The 23286-nt window shown below is 38.0% G+C and overlaps 2 protein-coding genes across 15 annotated transcripts in view; both read right to left on the bottom strand.

Moving 5' to 3' along the window:
- Positions 1-3711, bottom strand: part of SREK1 (splicing regulatory glutamic acid and lysine rich protein 1) — a 36345-nt gene extending 32634 nt beyond the window's left edge. The window contains exon 1 of one of the 2 annotated variants that reach the window (XM_023943819.2): positions 3165-3711. In XM_023943819.2, coding sequence (XP_023799587.1) covers positions 3165-3325 — 161 coding nt within the window. In that variant the 5' untranslated portion in view covers positions 3326-3711. The remainder of the gene's footprint in view (positions 1-3164) is intronic. The other variant, XM_086869411.1, reaches the window with a different exon arrangement.
- A 9063-nt stretch (positions 3712-12774) lies between these two features.
- The window catches only part of ERBIN (erbb2 interacting protein), a 116320-nt gene continuing 105808 nt past the window's right edge, over positions 12775-23286 (bottom strand). For all 13 annotated transcript variants that reach the window (XM_086867008.1, XM_086867012.1, XM_023943802.2 and 10 more), the window contains 5 exons: positions 22396-22527; positions 20459-20668; positions 19281-19373; positions 18617-18691; positions 12775-15960 (listed from right to left, as the gene is read on the bottom strand). In XM_086867008.1, the coding sequence (XP_086723134.1) occupies positions 15853-15960; positions 18617-18691; positions 19281-19373; positions 20459-20668; positions 22396-22527 (618 nt within the window). In that variant the 3' untranslated portion in view covers positions 12775-15852. The remainder of the gene's footprint in view (positions 15961-18616; positions 18692-19280; positions 19374-20458; positions 20669-22395; positions 22528-23286) is intronic.

Raw genomic sequence — 23286 nt, forward strand, 5'->3', positions numbered from 1 at the left:
AAAGAGAAATTCTCTATAAGGCAACCATCTCTACTAAAAACACACCGAAGTTGCATCAAGAGAAATTACTAAGATCTAAGAGATCTGTAATTCTAGAAGGCTTAACAGTGATCAAGTCCTCTCCTTTTATGAAGGGGTCCTCCAAAATCCTCCCATCAGCCTTTTTAAGAAGGCTTTCCTAAAACAGTAAAGTCCTATTCCAATTCTCTTTTTTGCTAGCCTTTACTGAGGCTGAATTGACGGAAACTCGTGATCTTTTTCCTAGGTTACACAGCCTTGATGCCAAAAAGCAGCTCATATATCTCTGATTCAAAGTTACTAAAATTAAATTAGTCATTTCAGAAAAAAAAATTAAGAGGAAATAAATATCTAAATAGTATTTGGACATTTCTAACATTTTTGTTTCCCTTTGTAGAAAGACAGCAACTTTCATCTCCTAACAGAATAAAAATTAACTGAAGTATTTCCTAAGAAAGATCTATTCAGAAATCTATGGTATTTAAAAAAAGAAAAACAAAGAAAAGGCTGCATTTCTCTAACTGTCCAAGTTTTCTCAGGTGGGGCAGGGAAGTAGGGTTTGAGAGATGTGGAGGAAATGATAGAAATTAGTAACTCATTAAGAGAATATTATGGAATAACTGTGCAGATCAGTTTAAATATGGCCGTGTGTGTTTTGCCTCAGAAGCATCCCCTATATTGCTGTCACTGCAGGCTATAACAATGTTATTGGACCATACACACGACGAGCCCTTTTCTCAGATGACATGTTCCTTTTCTTGGTTAAGTGAAGGTAGCCCATCCACATGCGTCAGAACAGGTAAGCTATACAAGTGAGAGTGATGTGGGTGGCACCTCTCAATGCTAAGCTAGGCTTTGTCCAAATACTCTGGCTCATGAACAGAACACTTTTATGCTCCAAACCAGAGGAGGCCCCAAACCCCATTGCCAAGGTCTGGTATGGCATGTGTCTCCACCTCTCAACGCCTACTGGGTTGCAACCAGAGCGGAGCTTCCTGGTGGCAGAACACAGAGGCCAATCCAGTCTTGCCCTTGACTAGGGAAGGGCTATGACAAACCAGCCCAACATCCAACTTTTGGTTAAACCAAAAGTTTATTCTCAAACAGAGAATAATATTCTAGCTTCCAAGACCATTCAAGACTATTCAGAAGTAAGCAGTATCACACAGCAGGTCTTTCCACACCTAGTAGAGACGGTTTGCAACTCCCTGCTTTCAAACAACTCATTCTGCAAAAACTCAGCTGTTGCTCCATAAGTTTTTCAACACTCTGTTCAACTGCTCAAAAATCCTCTAAAAGCCACAACTGAAGGCTCATTGCTACATGTACATGTAATTTTGAAGGCTATTCTGAAAGGCAAACTTCAGCTGGGTCACAAGTGCACGGGACCGTCTGTGCATGTCTGGGACTAAGAATCCAATTACAGGTCTCCTGCCAAATTGGAAAACACCACTAGGCTGTGTCAGTGGCTACCATACTGGAGTACACACCCAAGGCAAAAGACCTGTCACATCCTGCAAACCAGATTCCATTTTTAACTGTACTGCAAACTGATAGTGATCTACATTTTGTTTGGGACACCTTTGCCTCCCACAGACTTGCCAATGAAATACTATTTTATGAATTTATCACAATGTTATTTAAATATTGAGAAAGACAACAGGAGGCACTTTTTTTTTTGTTTCTAAGGAAGGGCACTGAATACTTCATTTTCTTCCAAGGTAGCAATCTGGAAGTCAACTCAAATGTCCTTAAGTATGAGGCAAGGAAAACTATACTTCTAACATTTATGCGTAAATAATAGTAAATAAAATCAAGAGTTAAACAGGTAATCACAATCCTGCATCCTATCTCTGAAAACTGAATTCATCAGCATTATAACCTTGACATTCCCAAGTTATTCCCTACTATGGTACTGGATTTTAGTGATTTATGTGTATATATACCCTGGCAAAATTGGACATGTTAGCATAAACATTATCTGTGTATGAATGTCAAGAAAGTCCCCATTTCCATTAAAATCTGTTATATAACCTAATGAAAGACAAGAGCAACAACCATAACAAAAAAAATATATATTCAGTCAAGAGAAAACCCAAAATATAAAGAATCAACTATGGAACACGTCCAGGACAAAGCCCTAGAAAACTGTATAAAAACCCATCATATATCTATCAGTAAGGCATTATCTTACTTTAAGCATATCTTTACATGTAAAATATATTTTTTTTCCCGAATGATTGGTATTCGAACATAGTCAGATGTTTGCTACATAAAAACTGATGAACAGCAACTTTTTGGCTATTCTTTTTTGGAAATCGAAGTTTTGTTAGCCTGAGCATTTTTGTATCAAAGTTCACGTATTGGGATGCTAACAACACCTTCTCCTTCCCACTATTCCGATTTTATTTTTCTAAGAAATTACAAGGTTTGACAAGGCACATTTGTTATTCGCTTCCTAGTACAACTGCTGCCTCGAGAGAAGAAAAAATGTTCATTTCTTCCCCTTTTCTGCTGATCATCGCCTTCTCGGGAGAGGCAGTACTGTTATTCTGCAAACCCCTGCATCTCCCACCTGAGCGCACCCCTCGCACGCTGCTGACACCACGCGAACCGCTATAATTTAGGAAGAGATGCGATGCCCATGATTAATTTACTGCGTTAAGTCTTACTGGGGGCGACTCCGAACACAAGGCAGGGCAGGTACCTTCCTTTGCCCTCTGCAAAACCTCAGCTACTCTGGCTTCTGCTCGAAAGGCCCCCTTCTCGGAGCACAGCGCCCTTCCCTTTCCCAGAAGGGAAAAAAAGAAAAAAATAAAGGCAGTCGGGCGAGGGCAGGCCTGGAACTCCCCGGTCTAGCTCGCCTGCACCCAGCGCGGGCGAGGAAACAGATAGGCCGCAGAAAGCGGGTTTTTAGGAAAGGGGGAAAACGGCTGGCGCCGCCATCTTAAGTGAGGGCGCAGCTCTTTCCCCGTCGCTCCGGCCATACAAAGCGGAGGGACCACGTGACGCTTCCCTGGTGCCCGCACTCAAAATGGCGCGTCTGGCCTCCTACCCCTGCCCTTCTCGCCACCCCCCGGCCCCTCCGCGCCTCTCCCTCATTCCTAGTCTCCGTCGCTGCGGAGGGTTGCACGGGCCCCACTTACTCCGGGGGATAGAGACGCAGCTCCTCGATATCTCCCAGGAAGCCGAAGAGCGTCCGCATCTGCTCGCTGGTCACGGCCGAGGAGAGGTTGGTGACCTGGATGACAGACGTGGGGCCCAGGGGGAAGCCCAAGGGGACCCCGATCCCGCCGCTGTTCATCATGGCGACGCCTGCCCAGCCTTACCGCGCGCACCCGGGGGCGCGGGCCCGCCCACCGAGAGGGGCGCGCGCCACCGGCCGGAGCGGCCTCGCGAGCGGGCGCTCTTAGCGGTGCACTCGACTGCTCCCAGAAGAGTTCTCGGACGGACGGGCGGCCCCTGCCGGTGGGGCCTCCGGCCCGCCCGCGACGTGAAGATGGCTCGCTTCCTCAGGAGCCACCTCACATGGAGCCGGCTGGGCCGCCGTGTGTAGGGCGGGACCGGAGCGGGGCCCGTGCCCCGCCCAGGAAGAGGAGCGGGCCGTGCGGGCCCGCCCCTGCCGCTCGCCTTCGCGCGCGCACGGCGGCCGCTGCTGACGCGCGCCCGGCCAGGGGCTGCCCTGGCGGCCCCGTCGGCGGCTCGGGCCCGTCAGGGGAGAGGCCCCAGAGAAAAATGAGGTTTTGCGTTTAATTGCGCCTTTGGTGGCCGCGTTTAGTAAGAGACAGTTTAATCGGCCTAGGGAAAAAAAACCAACCTCTGAACACACCCTCTGTCTAAACAGGAAAGGCTTGTAATAGAACGGGTTGTAAATGGTTCTGTTAAAAATTGACTGTGACTCTATCCCAATTAAATTAATCTTGCCTGCAGTTGTAGTTCAGATTCTCCTTAAAAGCTACACCGGCTGAACAAAATGAGGCTGAACACTTCATGTGTGGGGTATCACTATTAAGGATCAAACTGCAGTCTTTCCTAGTGGTATGGACCCGTGCATCTTGGCATTGAAAGGCTTAAGGTTTCAGACAGTTTGTAAGACTTTCCATGCCGCAGGCATGAACTGAGAAGAGACTGAAGCATTTCTGAAGCTATCTGGGCTGAAAAATACTGTAAATTTGTGACAGTTCCCTGAGCAAGTAGGTCAGTTCTTACTGAATTTCCATGGATAAGTCTGGGCAGTGCTTCCTTTATTGATGCTCAATACATTACAGAAATGTCATTCTAAGCAATTGTCAGAGATACAGATTTTGTCAGATTTTTTTTTCTCTCAGAATTGTCAGATTTTAAATACGTTTATGCATATGTTTCAGATAGGACTTAACTTCAAAATTACTATCAGTGCACTCATCTCTTTCTAAATAAAATTCATATTCTAAAAGCACAAGACTTAAATCCTTTCAGCCATTCTGGCAGCTTCTAGTTAGCTTGAAAGAAGTTTAACTGGAGCTTCCAGATATTTTGTTATATATTGTGGAAAATGAAACTGATACTATTATACTATTTTTAGGAACCTTACATAAAGTTTTGTTATGTTTTCACTAATACATCTTGTCCAAAGATGGTTAGTAGAGATGTAGAAGTTATTTCTGGTGTGAATATTCTTATCCATTCTCCTTGTATCTCTCAGTGGAGAGTCCAAAATAAAAAAGAGCTCTAAAATTCACAAAGAGCCTTGTGATGTCAGAACCGACTGAGATACCCTTCTTCAGATAAAGCCTGTAACAGTACATACGAAATTCTGAGCTACGGGTTTGCTCTCTGAAAACAAAGCAAGCAAAACAGTGTTTAAATTTTGTAATTATCTGTCCCTGCCACAGTACAAAATTAGCTTGGAAAATCAATGAATTTCTATTTCAAGAAGAATAGGCAAAAAAATCACACCAATCCCAGACTCCTGAAAATCTAACTCTGAAAGCTTTGGGTCACACATGCTGCCACTAAAAGGCTGGAAGCAAGCAATGACTATTTTAGTCAAACTGTTCAAAATTCAAAGGTGTTAAGGAGCCACTTCCTCTCCTAAAATAAAAACCCCGTGAGCTTTGAGAAATAAAAAGAGTAGATGGTCAAAAAGGGAATCATACAAGTAGTGCTCAAACATCTCTTTAATCAATGGATAACAGACTTGCATCTTAGAAATTGCTGTAGGTCTAGAGAAAACTTTAGCAGTGATCAAAGTGAATTAATATGTGTACAAGTTACTTTTCAATTTTGCTCACTTGTTTTTACTTGTTATTAACTGTGTTTGTGCATGTAAATAAAGCTTCAGTAAATAAATTCTTTCACTTCCACCTTGCTTGTCAGGTTAACAAGCAAAACACAAGGCATTCTGTCCGTCGTCTTTTTGGATTTAAACTTAAATTCCAGGTTACCTAAATGAAAAATGGTGAAGCTGTTAAATAACAGTGACTATTAACCTTTTGACTAAGACTATATTCTGTGATATTCCCATGAGAATTAAAAAGCATTTACCGGGTAATGTTAATTGCAAGTACTAGTAGAAAAATACTGGCAATTCAGAAAGAAGTTACAATAAAAGCTGTTTTAGAGGATCAGGAGAAAAGTCTTTTCATTACAAGAAGTCATCTTTTAAGCAGACAATAGGTGGTCTGATAGAGGTGGACTTCTCTGTGGTACTTGCTGCACTTGCAGGGGGCAGAAATCACATGAGGTAAAAGAAAGAAGCACTAGAAAGCTTTCATCAGCTTTCTTTAAATGGAACCTTAAAGACTTCAAAAAGAATGTTAGCCACAGAGCTAACAATTATTTGATAAAAATAAAATGTTCTAAGTTTTAAGCAATTTATGAGAAATGAAATTTAACTTCAGATTCAACCACTCCTCTAGCACTGGTAAAACTTGCTTCTGGAAATCTAAAATCCTTGAGACTAATGAGATAGCTTGAGCAAAGGAGATGTACCCATGGTCAAGGAGAGCAAGGTTAAAGGGATTGTTCACATGCATGGTCACAGGACATGATGGGATGTTTCTGTGAGTGCTGAGGAATCTAGCCAGTGCACTGTGTGACCATCTCTAATTATCTTTCAGAGTCATAGTACTTGGGGAGGCAAATGTCACCCCTAGATTCTGGTTGGCTGGAAGGAGCATTGGTAAAATTAGGGGGAAATTAGTCTGTTATAGTTACATATTATATTGTTGGCTTTTCGCAAATACTAAAATGAATGTTATGTATATAAGAATGGGAAATTTTGTTGTATTAACATAGTTTCCTTTATTTCTGTTAGAAATAGTGGTATAATACATATATGTTAAGCTATGACACAGTATTAAAACAAAAACTACTTTTGTCTGTATAACCCAAAGACTGAAAAAGATAGCTGGAGACCCTTTTTTTCTTTTGTAAACTATCTTATCCAGATGAAGACAGCAGTGACCAGGACTCTGGGGGGAGGAATTTATTGCATTTCTGGTATCAGGGAATGTAAATCTCGATGGTGCCAAGAAGACTGATCTATTGGGAAGGGGGCAAGAGAAAACTAAACAGAAGAACATCAAAGATCCTAAGAAGAATGTATGAATATGTACGAGAATTTATGGATATGTAGTAGGGTTCTGTTTTTTAGGGGCAATCCTTTGTCAGGAAGGTGTGCTCTCTTGGCTGAATGCAGAGACACCTGGCCGTATCTGTATACTTTACTTTGTTTTTTTCTCCTAATTGTCTTTTTTATTAAACTTTTAAATTCTATAAAGATTATGTGAACCTCATTTTTCACAAGCCCCACCTCAGTCCCTGGGAAAGTGATGAAGCAAATTCCCCTGACAGCCATTTTCAAACATGTTTAGGACAAGAAGAAGACTGGGAGTTGTGAGTATGGATTTATAAAGAGAAAACTGCCTGACTACTTGATAGCCTTCTGCTGCCATGAAATGGCTCATGAATGAGGGGAGAATGTCTAATACTGTTTATCTTGATGTTCTCAAGGCTTTTGTAACTTTGTCCCATACCATCCCTTAAAGTATTTTGCTTTTTCTGCTCTTCTGAAAGCAGTACAAGAATGCCAATATAGGCAAATTTTTTTTGTATAGCCTAAGTTACCTATCTAAGTTTGTTTTCATAAACAGTAACTTTACACCACTTTCCTTATTGCATAACCAAGTTCTCAAATGTTTTGTGTAGATTAGTGATGCAGAACACAGGAAACCAATTCCTCTTCTATGACATTAATTCCCTCTCCTGTAAATTAATCAAGAAGTATAATCTTCAAATGCCAATCTCCTACTACTCACAGTAGACTGCCGGTACGAACTACTGCTGATCATACTCATATTTCCTATTTGCGCTCAGACACAAGTTCCAGTTTCACAGACACATGTTCATACATCAGATTAATTTGAACTAACTTTCAAATACAGACAAATCTGAAAATGCTAACTTTGTAACATTTCAAAGACATCAGACTTTATTCTAAACTCCAGCAGACCCACAGTTCTTCCCAAGTACAAGAAGTGGCTTCATCCCCTTTTCATTGTTACACCTTTCAGGTTTATTGGGTAACTCTTCTCATTTTTATATATGCTTTAGTATAAATTATGGAGTTTTTTCAAGAAGACTCATGTAGAACAGGAAAACTTCTTACAGAAAACAAAGTCTTAGTTCTGTGTAGTAATCCCCAATCCAATCTGAATCCCAAAAATTCTATAAAATTATTCAAAAAGAAAGTATAAAATCAATTTATATACCTGCCCAGAAAAATGATGAAAATATTTTTCCCAGATAAAATTTCTAGAGTAGTAATGGTTCTCCCCAGATTCAAGTTTATCTGGAAATCTTAGAATCCTGCCTATGATGAGATTAACAGATGAATGCTACTTGGTCAGTGTAAGCAGCTGAAACCAGTTTAAACCTGCTGCCTCTGGATGGCAGTCAGCTGTACAAGTTAGCATTGGTAAACCAAAACAGCTGTGAGATTTCTGCATCTGCTTTTTATCTGTTTTACAGCAAACACATGAAAAAATTTAGGATTTCTGTATTAAGTACAGCAGTATCCATTAGAAGAGTCACATTAGCAGCTCTAGGAGTGTGTTTCACAGTGACATTCTTCTCCCCATAAAATTGCTTGACTCAAAGATGGAGTAGCTTTAAGCCTTCTCCTAATCCGTATCTCACAATAAGTAAGTGCCCTGGTGATTTTAGGCAGTGCTAAAACCCACCACAGACTTGCAATTATTTTAAAACTTAATTCATAATAAGATGAGGGAGTTAGCTGACAACCTGAGGTAGTGTTGCTAACTCTGAATCCCCAAGCACGTATTAACAAAGGATATCTCCACCACTTAGAGACTGGGAAAATGCACAAAAACATTTAAGATTTGAGAATCTTAATCTGAAAACAAGTTCTTCATACAGTTACCTTTCAGGGCAGCATTTCTACAGTCACTTCTGAAATCTAGTATCTTTTCTACAGACAACACTTCTTAGATTACAGAAGCATTTTTTTCTTCAAAAGGGGATTTTAGAAAACCCTTTTTAAAAGCTCTATAAAAGCCTACATATCAGTAGATAGACTAATAGTTTTATGATATACTTTTAATACCGATATATGTGACTATGTACATATAGGGAAATTAAAGGTAAGTATAAAAACTTAACAGGAATTTTGTTTTGGGTTTTTTTGGTTGGTTTTGTTGGGTTTTTTTAATTAGATTGACTGTCTGCTAGGATATCTGCTACTTGCTGTTTTTCTGGCAGGACATGTAATTGGAACTGTTTGGGTAGGTGTCCACTGGAGCGAAAAAAAGCATCTTTCCTCTTTGCTGTGAGGTTATCCTGCTGGGAATCACAGCATGTAATTCTACATAAGGGGAAGATGTTTTTAAACATCAAAAGACCCTGTCTGAACAAGGTAATTCAAGGGTGCTAGGCAGAAAATTTTGAAATTCACTTGGATTAATTTCTTCTCCTTTCCAATCACTTTTTGTAGTAGCAGGGTGAGAAGTTTTTTTTGTGGCCTAAGTATATAATAGAATTTTATAATTGTGAAGCTTGAAAACTGGAGTATATCTAGGTGAGATAAACGTGAATGATTTACTTCCCACTTTTTTTTTAAAGTGGCAAAAAAAAGGCAGTATTACAAAACAAAGTGAGTTTTGTAAGTAGTAACACTAAAAAAACATCCTTTGTGTCTTCAAATGTCTTAAAATATAAGCAGATAATGATTCAATCTATAATAGATTAACTACATTTACAATTAAGTAACACCATACACTGCAGGGTCAGGAAATCACCCAGTGTGTTTTCATAAAATTAAAATGCAGCAGAAAAAAAGTTTGTTTAGATGTTTTATCTGTTTGGAGGTTTTTAGCATAGTTTCTAACCCTTGCATGCATCAACTCCAACCTCATCTGCTATTGCTCATCTCAGTTAACAAATGAGACAATTTAACATGATTATTTCATTTCTGCAGGACTTAGTATCATGTCAGCTAACAAGCTGTTACTATTTCAATATTTATTAGTAAACCTCAGTTTCTCTGTAGTGAAACCATAGCTTTCAGCTGAAGTAGTTTTTGGGAGAAGCATTCTCAGCAAAAATACGTTCTCCATATTCAAAACCAGTTGTCAATTCTTCTATTGCAAGCAGAAGTTCTTGCAGATGAAAATAAATCAAATATGCTAAAACACTGATGTTAAGAGCTCTGGCACAATACTTAGAAATTCTGTATTTTGCCAGTGCATACTTCTAATTCAGTAGAAAGCTTTTACCCCTTTTTATTGTTGTTGTTGTTTTTTTCTCCAAAGTTTCTTTATAAATTCCCAACATTAGCAGTTGAATGAGAATTTCTTTGTAGAGCATCTGGTTCATCTGCTACCACTTTGTCTATTAAAAGACAGTCCATGAAAGGCTTGTCCCAGTCAGTATTTCCACACCTGGCAAACAAGAGTGAATATTTTGCCACAATTTTTTTTATTACTTTGAACAATACTGAAGCATAAAACATTTCAGCCATTTGCAGCATCCAGCTATGCCTCATGAAATGGATGCAGCACAGAGCCACACTGCCCCTTGTGTTATGCAGCTGCAAAAATCGATGTTGCAGACTACTGTGGTAAGAAATTTAATTCCTGGTGCTCTAATATTTGGGCCATGCAGAAAAGCTTCATTAATTCAGCAATACGACTTTATATGACGAACTCTTCTTGGCCATCTCAGGAACCTTACCAGCCCAGTCATATGTTTTATTGCATGTTCTAAGTGCACTTCTAAAGCTTTTAATCAGGTATTGATCTAAATTTGAGGGACTGAAAGTGCCCTGACTCAATTATTACAAGCTATATGTTAACTGAATCTTTCAGAGCTTAGCAATGTTTATCCACACATAGAAATTACTTTTGATAGCCTGTGCACACTATTTCTGATGTAGTTTAAAACACTGGATTTAGTGCTCTTTTGATGTTTTCCTTTACGCCAAACAGCTGCAACTTTTACCATACTTAATGCTGATCCTTAATACAGAGCAATAGTTCAGATATTGCAGAATGGAAACAAAAGTGACATTCTCAGAGGAATGTGAGAATTCCAGAAAAGCAAACACAAGGCAGCAGAGCTGAAATCAGGGAGTGCCACAGAGAAGACAGTCTGAACTGTAAGGGAGGGTGATGCTGTCAGTACTTGAGATGAGGCTTTCAAAAAGCAGTAGAAGAGACCAGATGCTCCCAGGAACCCTCCAAAAAAATCGAGTGACCTACTGCTGCCAGGTACAGGGCAAGGGGCCCACTGGCCTGTGGGCCTGGGGATGCTCTGGCAGCTTGTAGCAAGTGTAGTCAGCAGCCCTTGATGCAGGGTGCCTTTGTTGGTGCTGTCCTTGCTTGGAGAGTGTGATCCGCCCACCCTGTAGCTGGTGCCAAGAGGAGGCTACTTGGATCAGAGTACCTAGGGCCCCCCCAGACCTTTTGTGCAAGACCTGTGCTGCTGTTGGAGAGCTGTGCTGCTGAGCAGAGGAATTTTGGAAGCCAGCAACTTGTGCAGCTTGAGGAGAGATAGGACATCTCAAACCCCACAGTTTCAGAAGCCCTGGGCCCCACAATGCAGACCCTCCTCCTGGGCAGTCTGTCACTAGCAGAACCATAGACAGAAATACCAGTTGAAGGCAATAGCTGGACAGCATTGCATGTAAGGCTCTTGTAGTACAGTTTTAGTGCAGTAGTACACTTGTAGTGCAGTTTTAATGGTGTAGCAGAGCTCCAGTTTCAAGGCAGTCACATAGGTATTACAATAGAATCTTCTGTACCCATTACAAAATTAAATATAATCCATGGCAGCAGGGATACCATACCAAAAAATCTGCTATCTGAAAAAGTGCCATCAGGCAGAAAAACAGAAGTTAAACCCAGTATTCTCAGATGCTTGATGAAAAAGTAAACTGTTGAGTTATGAAATAATGTCCAAGTAGGGAGCAGATATAGAAAACCTAAATAACAACAGGCACAATACTCCAGGATCATCAGGGCCATAACCTGTTAATAGTGAGAATCAGTTTTTTCTGTATAGAGGAAGTAGAACACAGCGATAGTGGTATATCAGATCCACATATACAAGGAAAAAAAGACAAAACAATTTGTGTTACTACATTGTTTTGTGATTTTCAAGAAAACTGGATGTAAAGCCAAATTTAGGTCTCCTGTGAAATTCTGTGCCTAGCTGTTCAATTTCTTTACCACATGACCCTTGTCCACCTCTTTACAGTACATTCAGCATACTCTTAATTCTAGCCCTACTCATTGGCATCTCTCTCTGCCTATCAAATCTACTAAACTTGTAACTAAAGTCGTCTCTTTGTGACAGAAGCCACTCACTGCCCTATCTGATTTCATTGCAAGACTGGGATGCATTGTGTGTGGCTGAGACAAAGTTTATTTTCTTTACAGCAGCCCTCACAGTGCTGTGCTTTGCACCAGTAGCTACAGAGGTGTTGATAACACACCAGTGTTTGCCTTCTGCTGTACAGCACTGGCACAGCACCAGTGCCATCTTCCCAATATCCTGCCCCCCCATCAGTAGGCTGGGGGTGAGCAAGATCTTGGAAGGTGCACAAATAGGCCAGCTGACCCAAACAGACCAAAGGGGTGTTTCACACCAGGTGTTGTCAGCTCAGATAGAAAAGCTAAGAAGAGGAGGATGAAGGTGGGGCATTTGTCTTTTACAGTGTTTGCCTTCTGGTACAACCACTGTCTGTACCCATGATGATGTCCTGCTTCCTGGAAATAGCTGGACATCACTTGCTAAGAAGTAGAAAATAAAATTATTTATTTTCACTTTGCCTGTATAAAAAAAAAAAACCCAAAAAACCTGTATAAAAAGTATGTAAACTTTGCGTTTTGCTTTAGTAAACTGCCTTATTTAAACCTGCAAGCTATTTTCCATCTTATTTTCTCTCCTGTGCAGCTGGGAAAGGGGAAGTGATAGAAAAGCTTGGTGGGCACCTGGCATCAAGACAGGGTCAACCCACAACATGTGGGTTTTTATAAAGTGTTTTTATAACCACTTCTTTGTTGTGAAGAACCTAGACTTGCAATGAAATCACTTAGAGCAGACTTGTGGCCATTGAGAAACACAGAGACAGGAACACAAATAAAACTTTACTAATGTACATTGATTGAGTACTGAGGTCTACAGAAACTGTAGATGAATTAAATAGCATTATGGAGAATTTCCTAAAACTTAAATAAGTCAATTTCACACAGCTTTAAAGAGCATTAGTTTATTATCTATTCTCCATGTGTTACCTCAGAAACAGTCTTATTATATACAAAAATTTGGAATGTTGAATAAATGCTGATCAATAGAAACATTACATAGCTGTTGACAGGGGAGTATTTCTAATCAAAACCAAAATAGTAATGAATGTTTGATTCTGTGTGTTGCTTATTGCTATGTTTGTGTTCATAGAATGCTTTCAAGTATATACACTTTTTTTTTTAACTCATCCAAAAAAGTAAAACTAAAAAAATATTTACATAATAAATACGTGGGAGACTTAATCTTTTCATTACATCAGTTGAACTGATTCTTTAATGAACTATTAAGAATAGAAAGAATTAACACAGTTTGCATCAATTCACTGCCATGCTGAATAACTCAGGCTGCTGATGGATTTTATTCTATTCAAAATGTAGTATACAATGCATTCAAAATGAAAAGTGCTGATATTGTCTCTCCTCCTTTGAATCCTGGCTGGACTAGTTCAGGAGACATCTTTCTCCCACTCCCCACAAATTACTTAGTCTGACATGTTTACCTTCACACACTGACACAACAAACACATTTCAATTCACTGAAAACTCAAACATTTAGTGAGTAAAATCAGCATAATCCATGTTTTATTAGACGATTAATTTGCTAACTGACGGAAGACAAGCTTTGGCCAAGTATTTCCACAAGAAGTACTAAGCTTCTTGCTATAAATCTCTACTTATATAGTTCTACCAGCTGAACAGTTTTTGGTAGAATTTATCTGTGATACATAAATCTGAAAATTAAGTGACACAACAACATTTAAAACTTCTGTTACCATTAAAGCAAAATACAATACAGTATAATTTCTCAGTGATATATTTAAATGTACTGCAAAATGTATACAAAGTCAGTCCAAGATCAGTAAAGAATCAGTTCTGCTTTTTGGACTTTTCCCTTCTCAAAGATACAGGTTTTGTAGAAGACGAAGGTCATTTAGGACTTGTCTGTATGTATCCCCATTAAAAGGCAGTGTGTGATAAAAATAACATGATTAAAAGTAACGAACATGTGATGTGAACCTTTTGCATTTTCAATAAAAAAATAGAAACTAAATAACAACTAAACACTGAAGCCTGCCATTATATAGCTATGTTTCTCATTCTTTAAGATTAACAGCACACAGAAAATAAGTGAATTTTATCAAAATACAGCACATTTCTGCTAATATATCCAAAAAAACATTTTCTATGTAAATATTACTGAAAATCAACTAAAAAGAATTAAAATATACAAAGAGTTGTTAAAGGGTTTCAATTAAAATTATTAGAACTATACACAGTACAATAAGCAATAGTTAACATCTTTGAAAGAAGTGCAATAATATTGGAGTTCACTTATTGAAAAAGTACTGCCTGTTTATTACTGCTAGCTATGTATAATTCCTTTCTCTTCCAGCTCATTGTTCCAAAACTATAGGAAGCTGGTGTTTTTGCTTGCTTTCTTAAAAGCATTTACTTTTTGGGTTGAAAAAAGCGCTTATACCTGTCTCAAACTACCAACTTGTACATAATTAAAAATGAACTGCAATAATTGAATATTGCTCCAATGACAGGCTAATTATTAGCCCTGATTAAAAACAGTTATCGGTCTTCTATGGCACTTTTCCCTGGTCCATAACAACCGTGTATGAATTATCACTGCAGAGTACGCAGTCTCTATTCAATTACAAAGGAGAAAGATAACGTTTCTGGTAAACAAAATTAATAGAAACATAATTGAACCTTTCATACAGTAATAAGGAACAAAGGCAGCCTGTGGTAAATCACTATTACATTAATGTAATTAGAAACCCTTTAATGACTCTGAAGTGTCTAGTTCACATTTAATGTTACCTGTAGAACAGCCCTTTAAGAAACCTCATTACGAACTGGTGGGTTTTAAGTACACCCTCCCTTTGCTCTCCATCTCACCACAGCAATTCTCCATCACTGCTCAAAGTTTCACAAACTTGCTTTGGTTACCTAGCTCCATGCGTATGGTTTCCTTTTTGATTAACAAGGCAATGCAAAGGCCAAACAAAATCAAGATGTCTTTCATAACCTTTCCTGCATCACTTGTGTGTGTTTAAATATATATTACAGGCAACAATCTTAAAAACTGGCCATTTCAGTTTCATTTTTAAAATCTGTCAGCTTAAAATTGAGTATTTTTTATAAAGATAAAATTATCACCATTTCCACAAAATTGGGGATTTCCATAGCAGAGAAAAATCTCTGGGCACAATTCCACAGTACAGCTGAAAAAATTATGTATGAAAGAAAACAACTAAACATGAATCACATGTGGCGAATGAATATTCCATGACTACATTAAGAACAAATCCTGTATAATATCACAAATTTGTAGTTACAGTCTTCCTAAAAAAAAACACCGTAAGCTTTTATTGCATTTTCTATTGGTAGACGTACACTCCAGAACTAAACACTTTTTCTTCTCTCCTGATTCCAGATTTAGATAGCAGATAATTGTTTCACCTGACCTTTATTCTGTCCAACCAGCACCACCTTCCATCTACCCATTCATCTATACAATGTGCACATAGCAAAGCCAACACTTCATATCCCCGTTCGTATCTACAGAAGTGGTTCAGCGTAACACATTAATATCTGGTGAATAAAAATAAAGGCAATAAACAGCTACAGGACAGACAGCCCTGCCATCTGTCCATTGGCTACAACTGAGGCTTCACAAAGCCTTGCACAAAGTTTAGTAATGTGTATGAATTATCCAAAAATAAACCTACCATCTGTACAAAAAAAACAACACAGGTTTGTTCTTGGAGGAGTGATCCTTAAGTTGCTATAATGCTTAAAAACAAGTTTATTCACCATACGCATTTCCAAAATTATTTCCTGTATGTTCTCTACAGTGGTTTTTCCCCCTTTAACCACAAGTTCAGTATTTCCTGTACAAATTTTGATCATAATTATTTTTGAGTTCTTTTAATGTATAAAAATATGCAAAATATTCAGTTTCCCCATAGTCCTTCAATGAATTCTGTTGGTTTATCCCCACAATCCACAGTACTTATGAAGAAACTTCTCGCACAATGATGAGTTCCACTGCGTTCTGAAAAGTCTTTAGCAATGATACTGCTTGTCCATGATCAATATTGATGAAGCTGTATCCATTAGCCTAAAAAGAGATAGTTAAAATTCAAAATGACAGTCTTTTATTCCGTGTTAAGTAAAAGATGTTTCATTATTTCATGTAGGTTTATTTAAGCCTTAGGGTTTCTATATGAACGTGGAGAATAAAACACCGCAGATTACTTGAATTTGTACCTGCATGCTACAAAAAACCAAACTATCATATCAGCCTTGGAAGAATACTGCAAACAATCCAAAGAAAACTGAACTTTAAGTTATTAACATCAGACATCTAATTCATCAGCCATACTACAGCCACACTAAGAAACCCAAATGTACTACAAATTACATATCCTATTTTAATTTTCAGAATATTAGATATGGCATCTGTGATACATGAAAACTATTGAGTCCTGTGACAAAAACATTAATGGCACTGAGAGCCACTTCTTTGTGTTAGACTCTGAGATAAACCCCAACTTGTATTTGTGTGTGACTCTAAACAATATTGTTATTGTTGGACAAGTTCATCTTGGCAAACAGAGACAGGCCCAGGTGGCCTGCAAAAGACAGGGAAAACATGGCTATGGCTCAACTTCTCACAGTGTACTAGTGCAAGATCATGCTCAACCTGGGTCAGCCAAACATTGTAGAAAGACAAATTTGTCCATTTAAAGTGTTACAGCTTACAGCTGTGCATGCCACCTTTTTCCCTGAGCCACTTATGTGGTGACAGAGAACTGGATGTGCTGTCTGTGCCTTAGCTGTGATATTTTAAAAGTTACAGTTCTTATTCCATCCCTGAACACTTGCTGTTGTTACCTGAATCCTTGGTTAAAAACCAGGCATTTTCAAATCTTTCTAGAGTTGCAGAAGATTTATGTAGACTGTTCAGAGAGCAAAAGTGCCAACAGCCCTTCCAAATCATAATTTGTACAGAATGTCTTAGCCTAGTTTTAAGTCTTACTTTAAATTATCTAGTCACTAGTCATGTATTTTTATTAGACATATGTATTAGACATGCATTAGAATATGCATGCCTACTGAATGTTTTACAGAGAACATTGCAAAATCAAGCATAGCAAAGGCATTTTGGAAGAGATTGTATTCATTTAAAAAATCCACAGAAGTCTGAGTGGCTACATGACAGAATGAGACTGTCATTACATCATCACTGGGATTATCACAGCAAAAAAAGAATGTGCTGTTACATAAAAAAAAAAATACTCTTTGTTATGAGAAATAAAGTGGTTTCTTATCGTCTAAGCATGGAAATTCAACTTGTCCTTGACCTCTTTTTCAAACTGAATTCCTTATTAAACAATAAGCAAAACCCAAGCAGTCCCAACACAAAAAAAAAAAATCTTCATTAAGGAATTTGATTTGTATGCATGGCATTTATAAAGACAGGAATAAACCACTAAAACAGAAGTTACCTTTCAGGTATGTTAAACTTTACAAATATGTAATAAATGAGCTAACAGTTTTTTCAAAGGTTTAACATACTTCCCGTTCCTGTATGTGTTGGTAACCCTGGTCTTGGGTTACCACCGTACCAGTAAGAGAACTAAGACCTCTCTCACCCCAGTGAGGAGAAACAAGCACAGATTTATTGTGCTCAAGAACAAGCCATCTTTTAGTTGGTACAACTTAGTTCAGTTTTCTTGTGTGCCTTTTAGCTTTATCTTTCATTTGAAGAATTAGGCTGAGTTTTCTATTTGGCTTTGTTTTAGAATATTGTTCACAGGATGTTGTGGTTTAATAATTGAGATACTCGTGGGGGTGGGGGGGTTGGTTTTGGGCTTTTTGTTTGTTCCGTTTTTAGAAAACTGAAATGCAGCAGAGTCAACTCCATCAACATTTTCATGGTGTGGTAAATAATTATTTTTAACAAGCTCTGCAATTTAAAAGTAGCTAGAACAATGTTCAAATGTCCCACTAGCCCATTTTGGTTAAGAAAGTAAGACACTATGAACATACTGCTCATTTCCCTGATTCCTCCCCCAATAGCTTATCATAGCTCATTAGACAATTTCAAACAAATTTGAAACAGAAAAGGTCTGATAGGCAAGACTTCCTAGAGGAAGGAACAACACAGCTTTCAGTTCAGAAGCCATAGCTCCTGAAATGCCTGACCTGGCTGGCCAGCAGCAGATGGGCAGCCAGGAGGTGTGTGCTGCAGCCAGACACCACCAGCTAAGGGGCAGCTCTGGCCAGTTGTCGTGCATGTCTGGCCTGCCAGTGGGGGAGAGGCAGCAAAGGCTGGCGGGAGCCGCAGCATGGAGAGGGATGTAACTGGATAGTGCAACCCTGGAGAGCGGCTGTCAGGGGCAGCTGCTGGTGTTCAGACAAGACATAGTTCACAAAACTGCATGTGAATGACCACAAATGCAATAACTGAATGACAGCATAGCCTAACAAAACACTCGTGATTCTATCTCAAATGACATCTTCTATCACTTTTTTTTTTCTTTAGAAGTGTGAAAAATGTTCCAAATTTGAATAAATTATCTACTGTGCTTCAGACTGAGTTACTTATTGGCATGTTAGGTGGCAGAAAATGAAGAGCTTCATCCCAGAATATAAGAATAAATCAGGAAAAGATAGGTAATATATCTAAAAATTAAACATTCTGCTCCTAGGTGCAAACTGAAAATAAACCCATATATTACACAGGCTAGTTAATTAAGTCATTACAATACCTGAATTATTTTATCCCCTGGCTGTAACAGCTTAGATGCTGGTCCGTCTGGCTGCACTCTGGTTACAAATATGCCCTAGAAAAACAGATGTGGAAATATTTTTGACAACTTATTTATGATTAATAGGAAAGCATCAAATAGATGGAATTCAAAACATTTTTTCAATTTTCCATCCTAAGTAGAAAGTAATGCAATACTATTCTACAGGTCTCTGGCTTTTGAGACTGCCTTCCTTTTCTAAGATTAAAAATCCAGAATTACCTTTAAAGGGTTACTGAAGGGCAAATTGTAATCCACCTTGGTTTAATTTGGCAGATGTATATGTCAAGATTAATAATCAACCACCAGAAACAGAGCTGTAGGCTAAATCACTGTCTCTTTTGTAAAAAGATTATTAACTGTACACTCCACAATTCACTATCTCAAATCTGCTAACTGGTAACCAGAACTGTGGAAAAACCTGGAATAATCGTCTATATTGTCTTGCAACCATTGTGACCACCTACAACCTTGATTTTCCACATCATTTGTACAACTTTCTTCCTTCCAGTCCTGGAGTGGAGTGATTTAGGTAATAGATATACTTTCTTTTCTCCCATTGCTGAACATGAGAAACATTACAGAACAAGATGGCTTTCAAGAAGCATTAGTATGGAATACTTACATCATCTTCTGGTCTGAATGGATTTCCTCTACCTCCAACTCCTCCTGATATACTAAATCCAAGTTCCGGATCCTTGTCAACTCTCACTCGAATCTAAGTAATTGCAAGCAAAGTTAGATGAATTGGCTGAAAATCTACATTCAAAGCTACTGTAATGAAATTATTACTAAGGAATTCAGGTGAATAAAAGTTTTAAAATGAAAAAAAAAAAAAAAGCAGGTCAAGAGAATATTATATCTCATAATATTAATGCAGAACAAGATTGCAATACAACATTATTTATCAATGTACCTAAGTTTTACCCCAATACCACTATTACTATAATCATAATTCACATGGGCTTTAAATTCAGAGGTGTTTTGATATTATGCATGTTACATTAATGCCTCCAGCAAATATGTATGCTGATGTAAAAGAATCTGTTCCTCCTATTTCTTTGCTACCTCTACCTAAATTTTGAAAATCAAACCTCATTCCTACTTTCACTGCAAATTCTACACAGGCAAGACTCTGTCCTCTTTCTCTTGCTAGAAGAGTTGAATAAAAAACTTACTTTATGCAGGAAGTGGACATTCTCATTCTAGCACAGAACGAAAATGTAGTTATAAGGATTTTCTCAAGAAACTCAAACAACATGGAAAGAATGCTGTCACAATGACAGAGTCATTAAATGGTATAAGAACTTATATACACATCTGTCTATCCTAAATAAAACTGATAATTATCACGCATGCATCAGATTGCTCAAACATTTTTATGGATTTTTGCTTATGGATACACATTTCTGCACTTGCAGGTCTTTTAACCATTCCAGATGCAAAGTACTGCAAGTTGTACTATGACTTTGCATTTTTTTCAGTTACTAGCTAAATAATGAAGGTTGAGATAAATAAATTAATTTAGTTGAGAAATTAATTTTTAGCTCAGTAAAAAGATGTAAGTTAAGGATTCTGGTATGCTCAATTAAAATTCTAACACATTTCTCTCAAAACTGGAAGGAAGCTGTGATTTGAGGAGTAGAATTGCTCTGAGATCATAACAAGATTTATCCTTTGCTAGAGATAAATCCCTATATTTTTTCTGTCACCATCTACAGAGAAATTATAGTAAATGAAAACAATGTAACAATTAATTGTCTCTGACAGATGTTGTATCTGTCAGACAGATTTTACTCTTACCTCTTGCTTTGCCAACTCATGGCTTTGTCTGGGAGAGCACTGGGACTGGGTATAGGGAGGTTGGTGGGCAACTTTCAACATCAGGTAATCAATTAATTGCTCTCTAGATGGATGTCTTGCGACTGTTGATTGAGGAGGGAGATGATGGACTTGGCTATAGTTTGCTGGAAGTCTCTGAGGCTGGCACATTTGTCCATTTGTTAAAGGCATCTGAAAAAAATATGCATACTCAGGGTCATATATTTTATAAGCAGCAATCCTCAATTCTTGCTTTATTAATTCAATACTCCTCATATTTGACTGTTCTTAATATTCAGCAACATTACTAAATTACTTATTACTACTCTTCTGGAACATGTACAATTATATCCATTTTGCTTATAGTTATCAGCTCTGATCTACTGAACACTGTGAAAAACAAACAAACAAATCTTAGAAACTGTGAAAAACTTACTTTGAGTGCTAATTTCTTAGCAAAATTATATAGCCATTGCTTTTAGCACTTGTTTTCTCACTGAGTTTTCCCAAACATTATTTTCTAGCAGTGCAACTGATGGTATTGGCACTTGATTCATACCATTATAGTCTGTGCTTTTCGCTCAAAAAATTCTGAGATTTTTGTAACGATTTCCAATAGATCATATAACAAAACCCTCTCCCCAACCCCCAGATGGCAGACCACATGCTCCCCAAGCATCTTATGGTGACCACTTCACAAGAAAACTTCCTGAGCAAGCTCACATCCAAGCTCAAGATTTTAATATCAAACTTGTAGTATTTACAACAAATGTTACTCTTTTGTTAATGCATATGTAATTGGCTGATAGATATAATGATGACAAGCGGCAGTGAGGTACACAACTGTCAAGACATACAGCGCATTCCAAGCATTTCACCAGGAATGATGTTGGCAACATGTCCTTAGTGAAGCTGTGTTGAGATGGGCAGCCTTTTTGCCCCCTTGCCAATACATCTCATGCTCTTATACACCCTAATTAGTCGTTGATTAATCTGTACGATGATAGCAAAAATGCTATATGCTCGAGTTACAGATTGGCCTGGCCTGCCATCATTATCACATTACTTACGGGATACAAGGACATTAAAATACTCTCTCAGTACTACAAGTAACTGAAGTATGCAAATTTTAACCTGTAACCATGCTGTGAGAATGGACACATAGCAGAATCTGCTCTGTTATGTCAGACTGATTCTGAGAAATTATAATGTGTGCATATAATGCATTTTCAGATTATGTGCAGATCTTATGTATTTAATTTACACAATTTTCCATTGCTGTTTCTAAAAATTTGAAGTATGACAGGAAAATTGTTTTTGCTGCCAGAGGTAGAGTTTACATAGGTAAAATGTATCCACAGCTATGCAAGCTCTGCAATACCCACTGTCTGTAGAAATGCAACTGAAATTACTAAAGGTGTAAGAATAAAATCAGCTTCTTAGTCATAATTATTTACAAGAATCCATTTAGTTTCATGGCAGTAAGACCCGCCTCCAGAGACGGTGCTAAGAGATGAATACAGAATGTCTCCTACTGTTTCTGGCTTATCATCACAATTTCATCACAACAGATTTCAAGTTTGTTCTTTAAAAGGTTTAATCAGTTTCATATTACTTTTATGAAATCATCTACCATACTTGATTTTCACTTGCAAGTACATGTTCGGCTGCAAATTTCTTCTTTCAAAGCACCTGCTGAATTAAAATAAGAACTATCTTTCTTCATATGGTCAACTGTTTTGTCTTCCAAAAAGAGGATGCTGTTTCATTTATGCCAGCTTTGAAGCCTGTGTATTACATTTTAAAGAAGCCCGATTTCCAGCTGCTATCCCAACGTAAGTTTCTACTGCTAATAAAAAATACAGCCTTACGAATAATAGCAAATAATGCCCTAACCATGTTGTCATGCAAATAATTACCTGCACAGCTGGTTTTTTGATGCTGTCTGGAGGAACATCTTTGAGACTAAGTGTGGCAGATGAGTAATTCTGCTGTCCCGAAATGAATACCTCATCCTGGCATTGGTCTCCTGGAGCAGAAGCCTGGGGATGCTTTAAACAGAATGAAGCAGTAAAGACAACTGTCTTCATACAATTAAAACTAAAAAAATCTCAAAAGAAGATCATGACAAAACATTTCAAGGGTTTTATCCTTTTTTATCTTTTTTTATTAACTAGGACATGATTTATGCAGAAAATCTCACTAACCAGGACATCATACACCCAGAAAATATTGATGGGCACTCATAAATTTTGTAACTGTAGAGGTGTCTTTTTATCAGCAGCAAATTAATTAACAAATCCCAGGGACTAGCTATTCAAGGATTCAAGGAAGTCTTCTGCTGACTTTATCCTGCTCACTATTGATGCTACAACATCTCTTAGGGTGCTCATTTAAAAACTCATTTCTTCATATTTTCTGACTATGAATTTTCTTGAATGCCTACAGTATCTTACAGTAAAGGTTATATCATCAGAATTTGTTTTGGGGAAGGAAGAAGAGTAGTAAGATTTTGCTCAAACCTTATCAGCCTAGGTTAAATTCAGAACAGTAATATTTTGATCACAAAAGTACAATGAAACCAGACAGTTTCACGTATGTTCAACCATCTGCAAAGCCGGTTAGAGAACTCAGCTTCATGACATTAAACTGAAAGGCTCTGCAGTAAGTTTACAGCAAATGAAGTGAAGGCAAAATATTTAATGCCTAAAAAAAATTTCAGCAAATAAATTATATTCTTTTTACTAAAACATTATGCATATGTTAAAGGATAACTCTATCAATTTAAGGACCCCCTTACAGTTTATTCT

The sequence above is a fragment of the Cyanistes caeruleus genome, chromosome Z (genome assembly GCF_971803275.1).
Source record: "Cyanistes caeruleus chromosome Z, bCyaCae1.hap1.1, whole genome shotgun sequence".
Taxonomy (NCBI): domain Eukaryota; kingdom Metazoa; phylum Chordata; class Aves; order Passeriformes; family Paridae; genus Cyanistes; species Cyanistes caeruleus.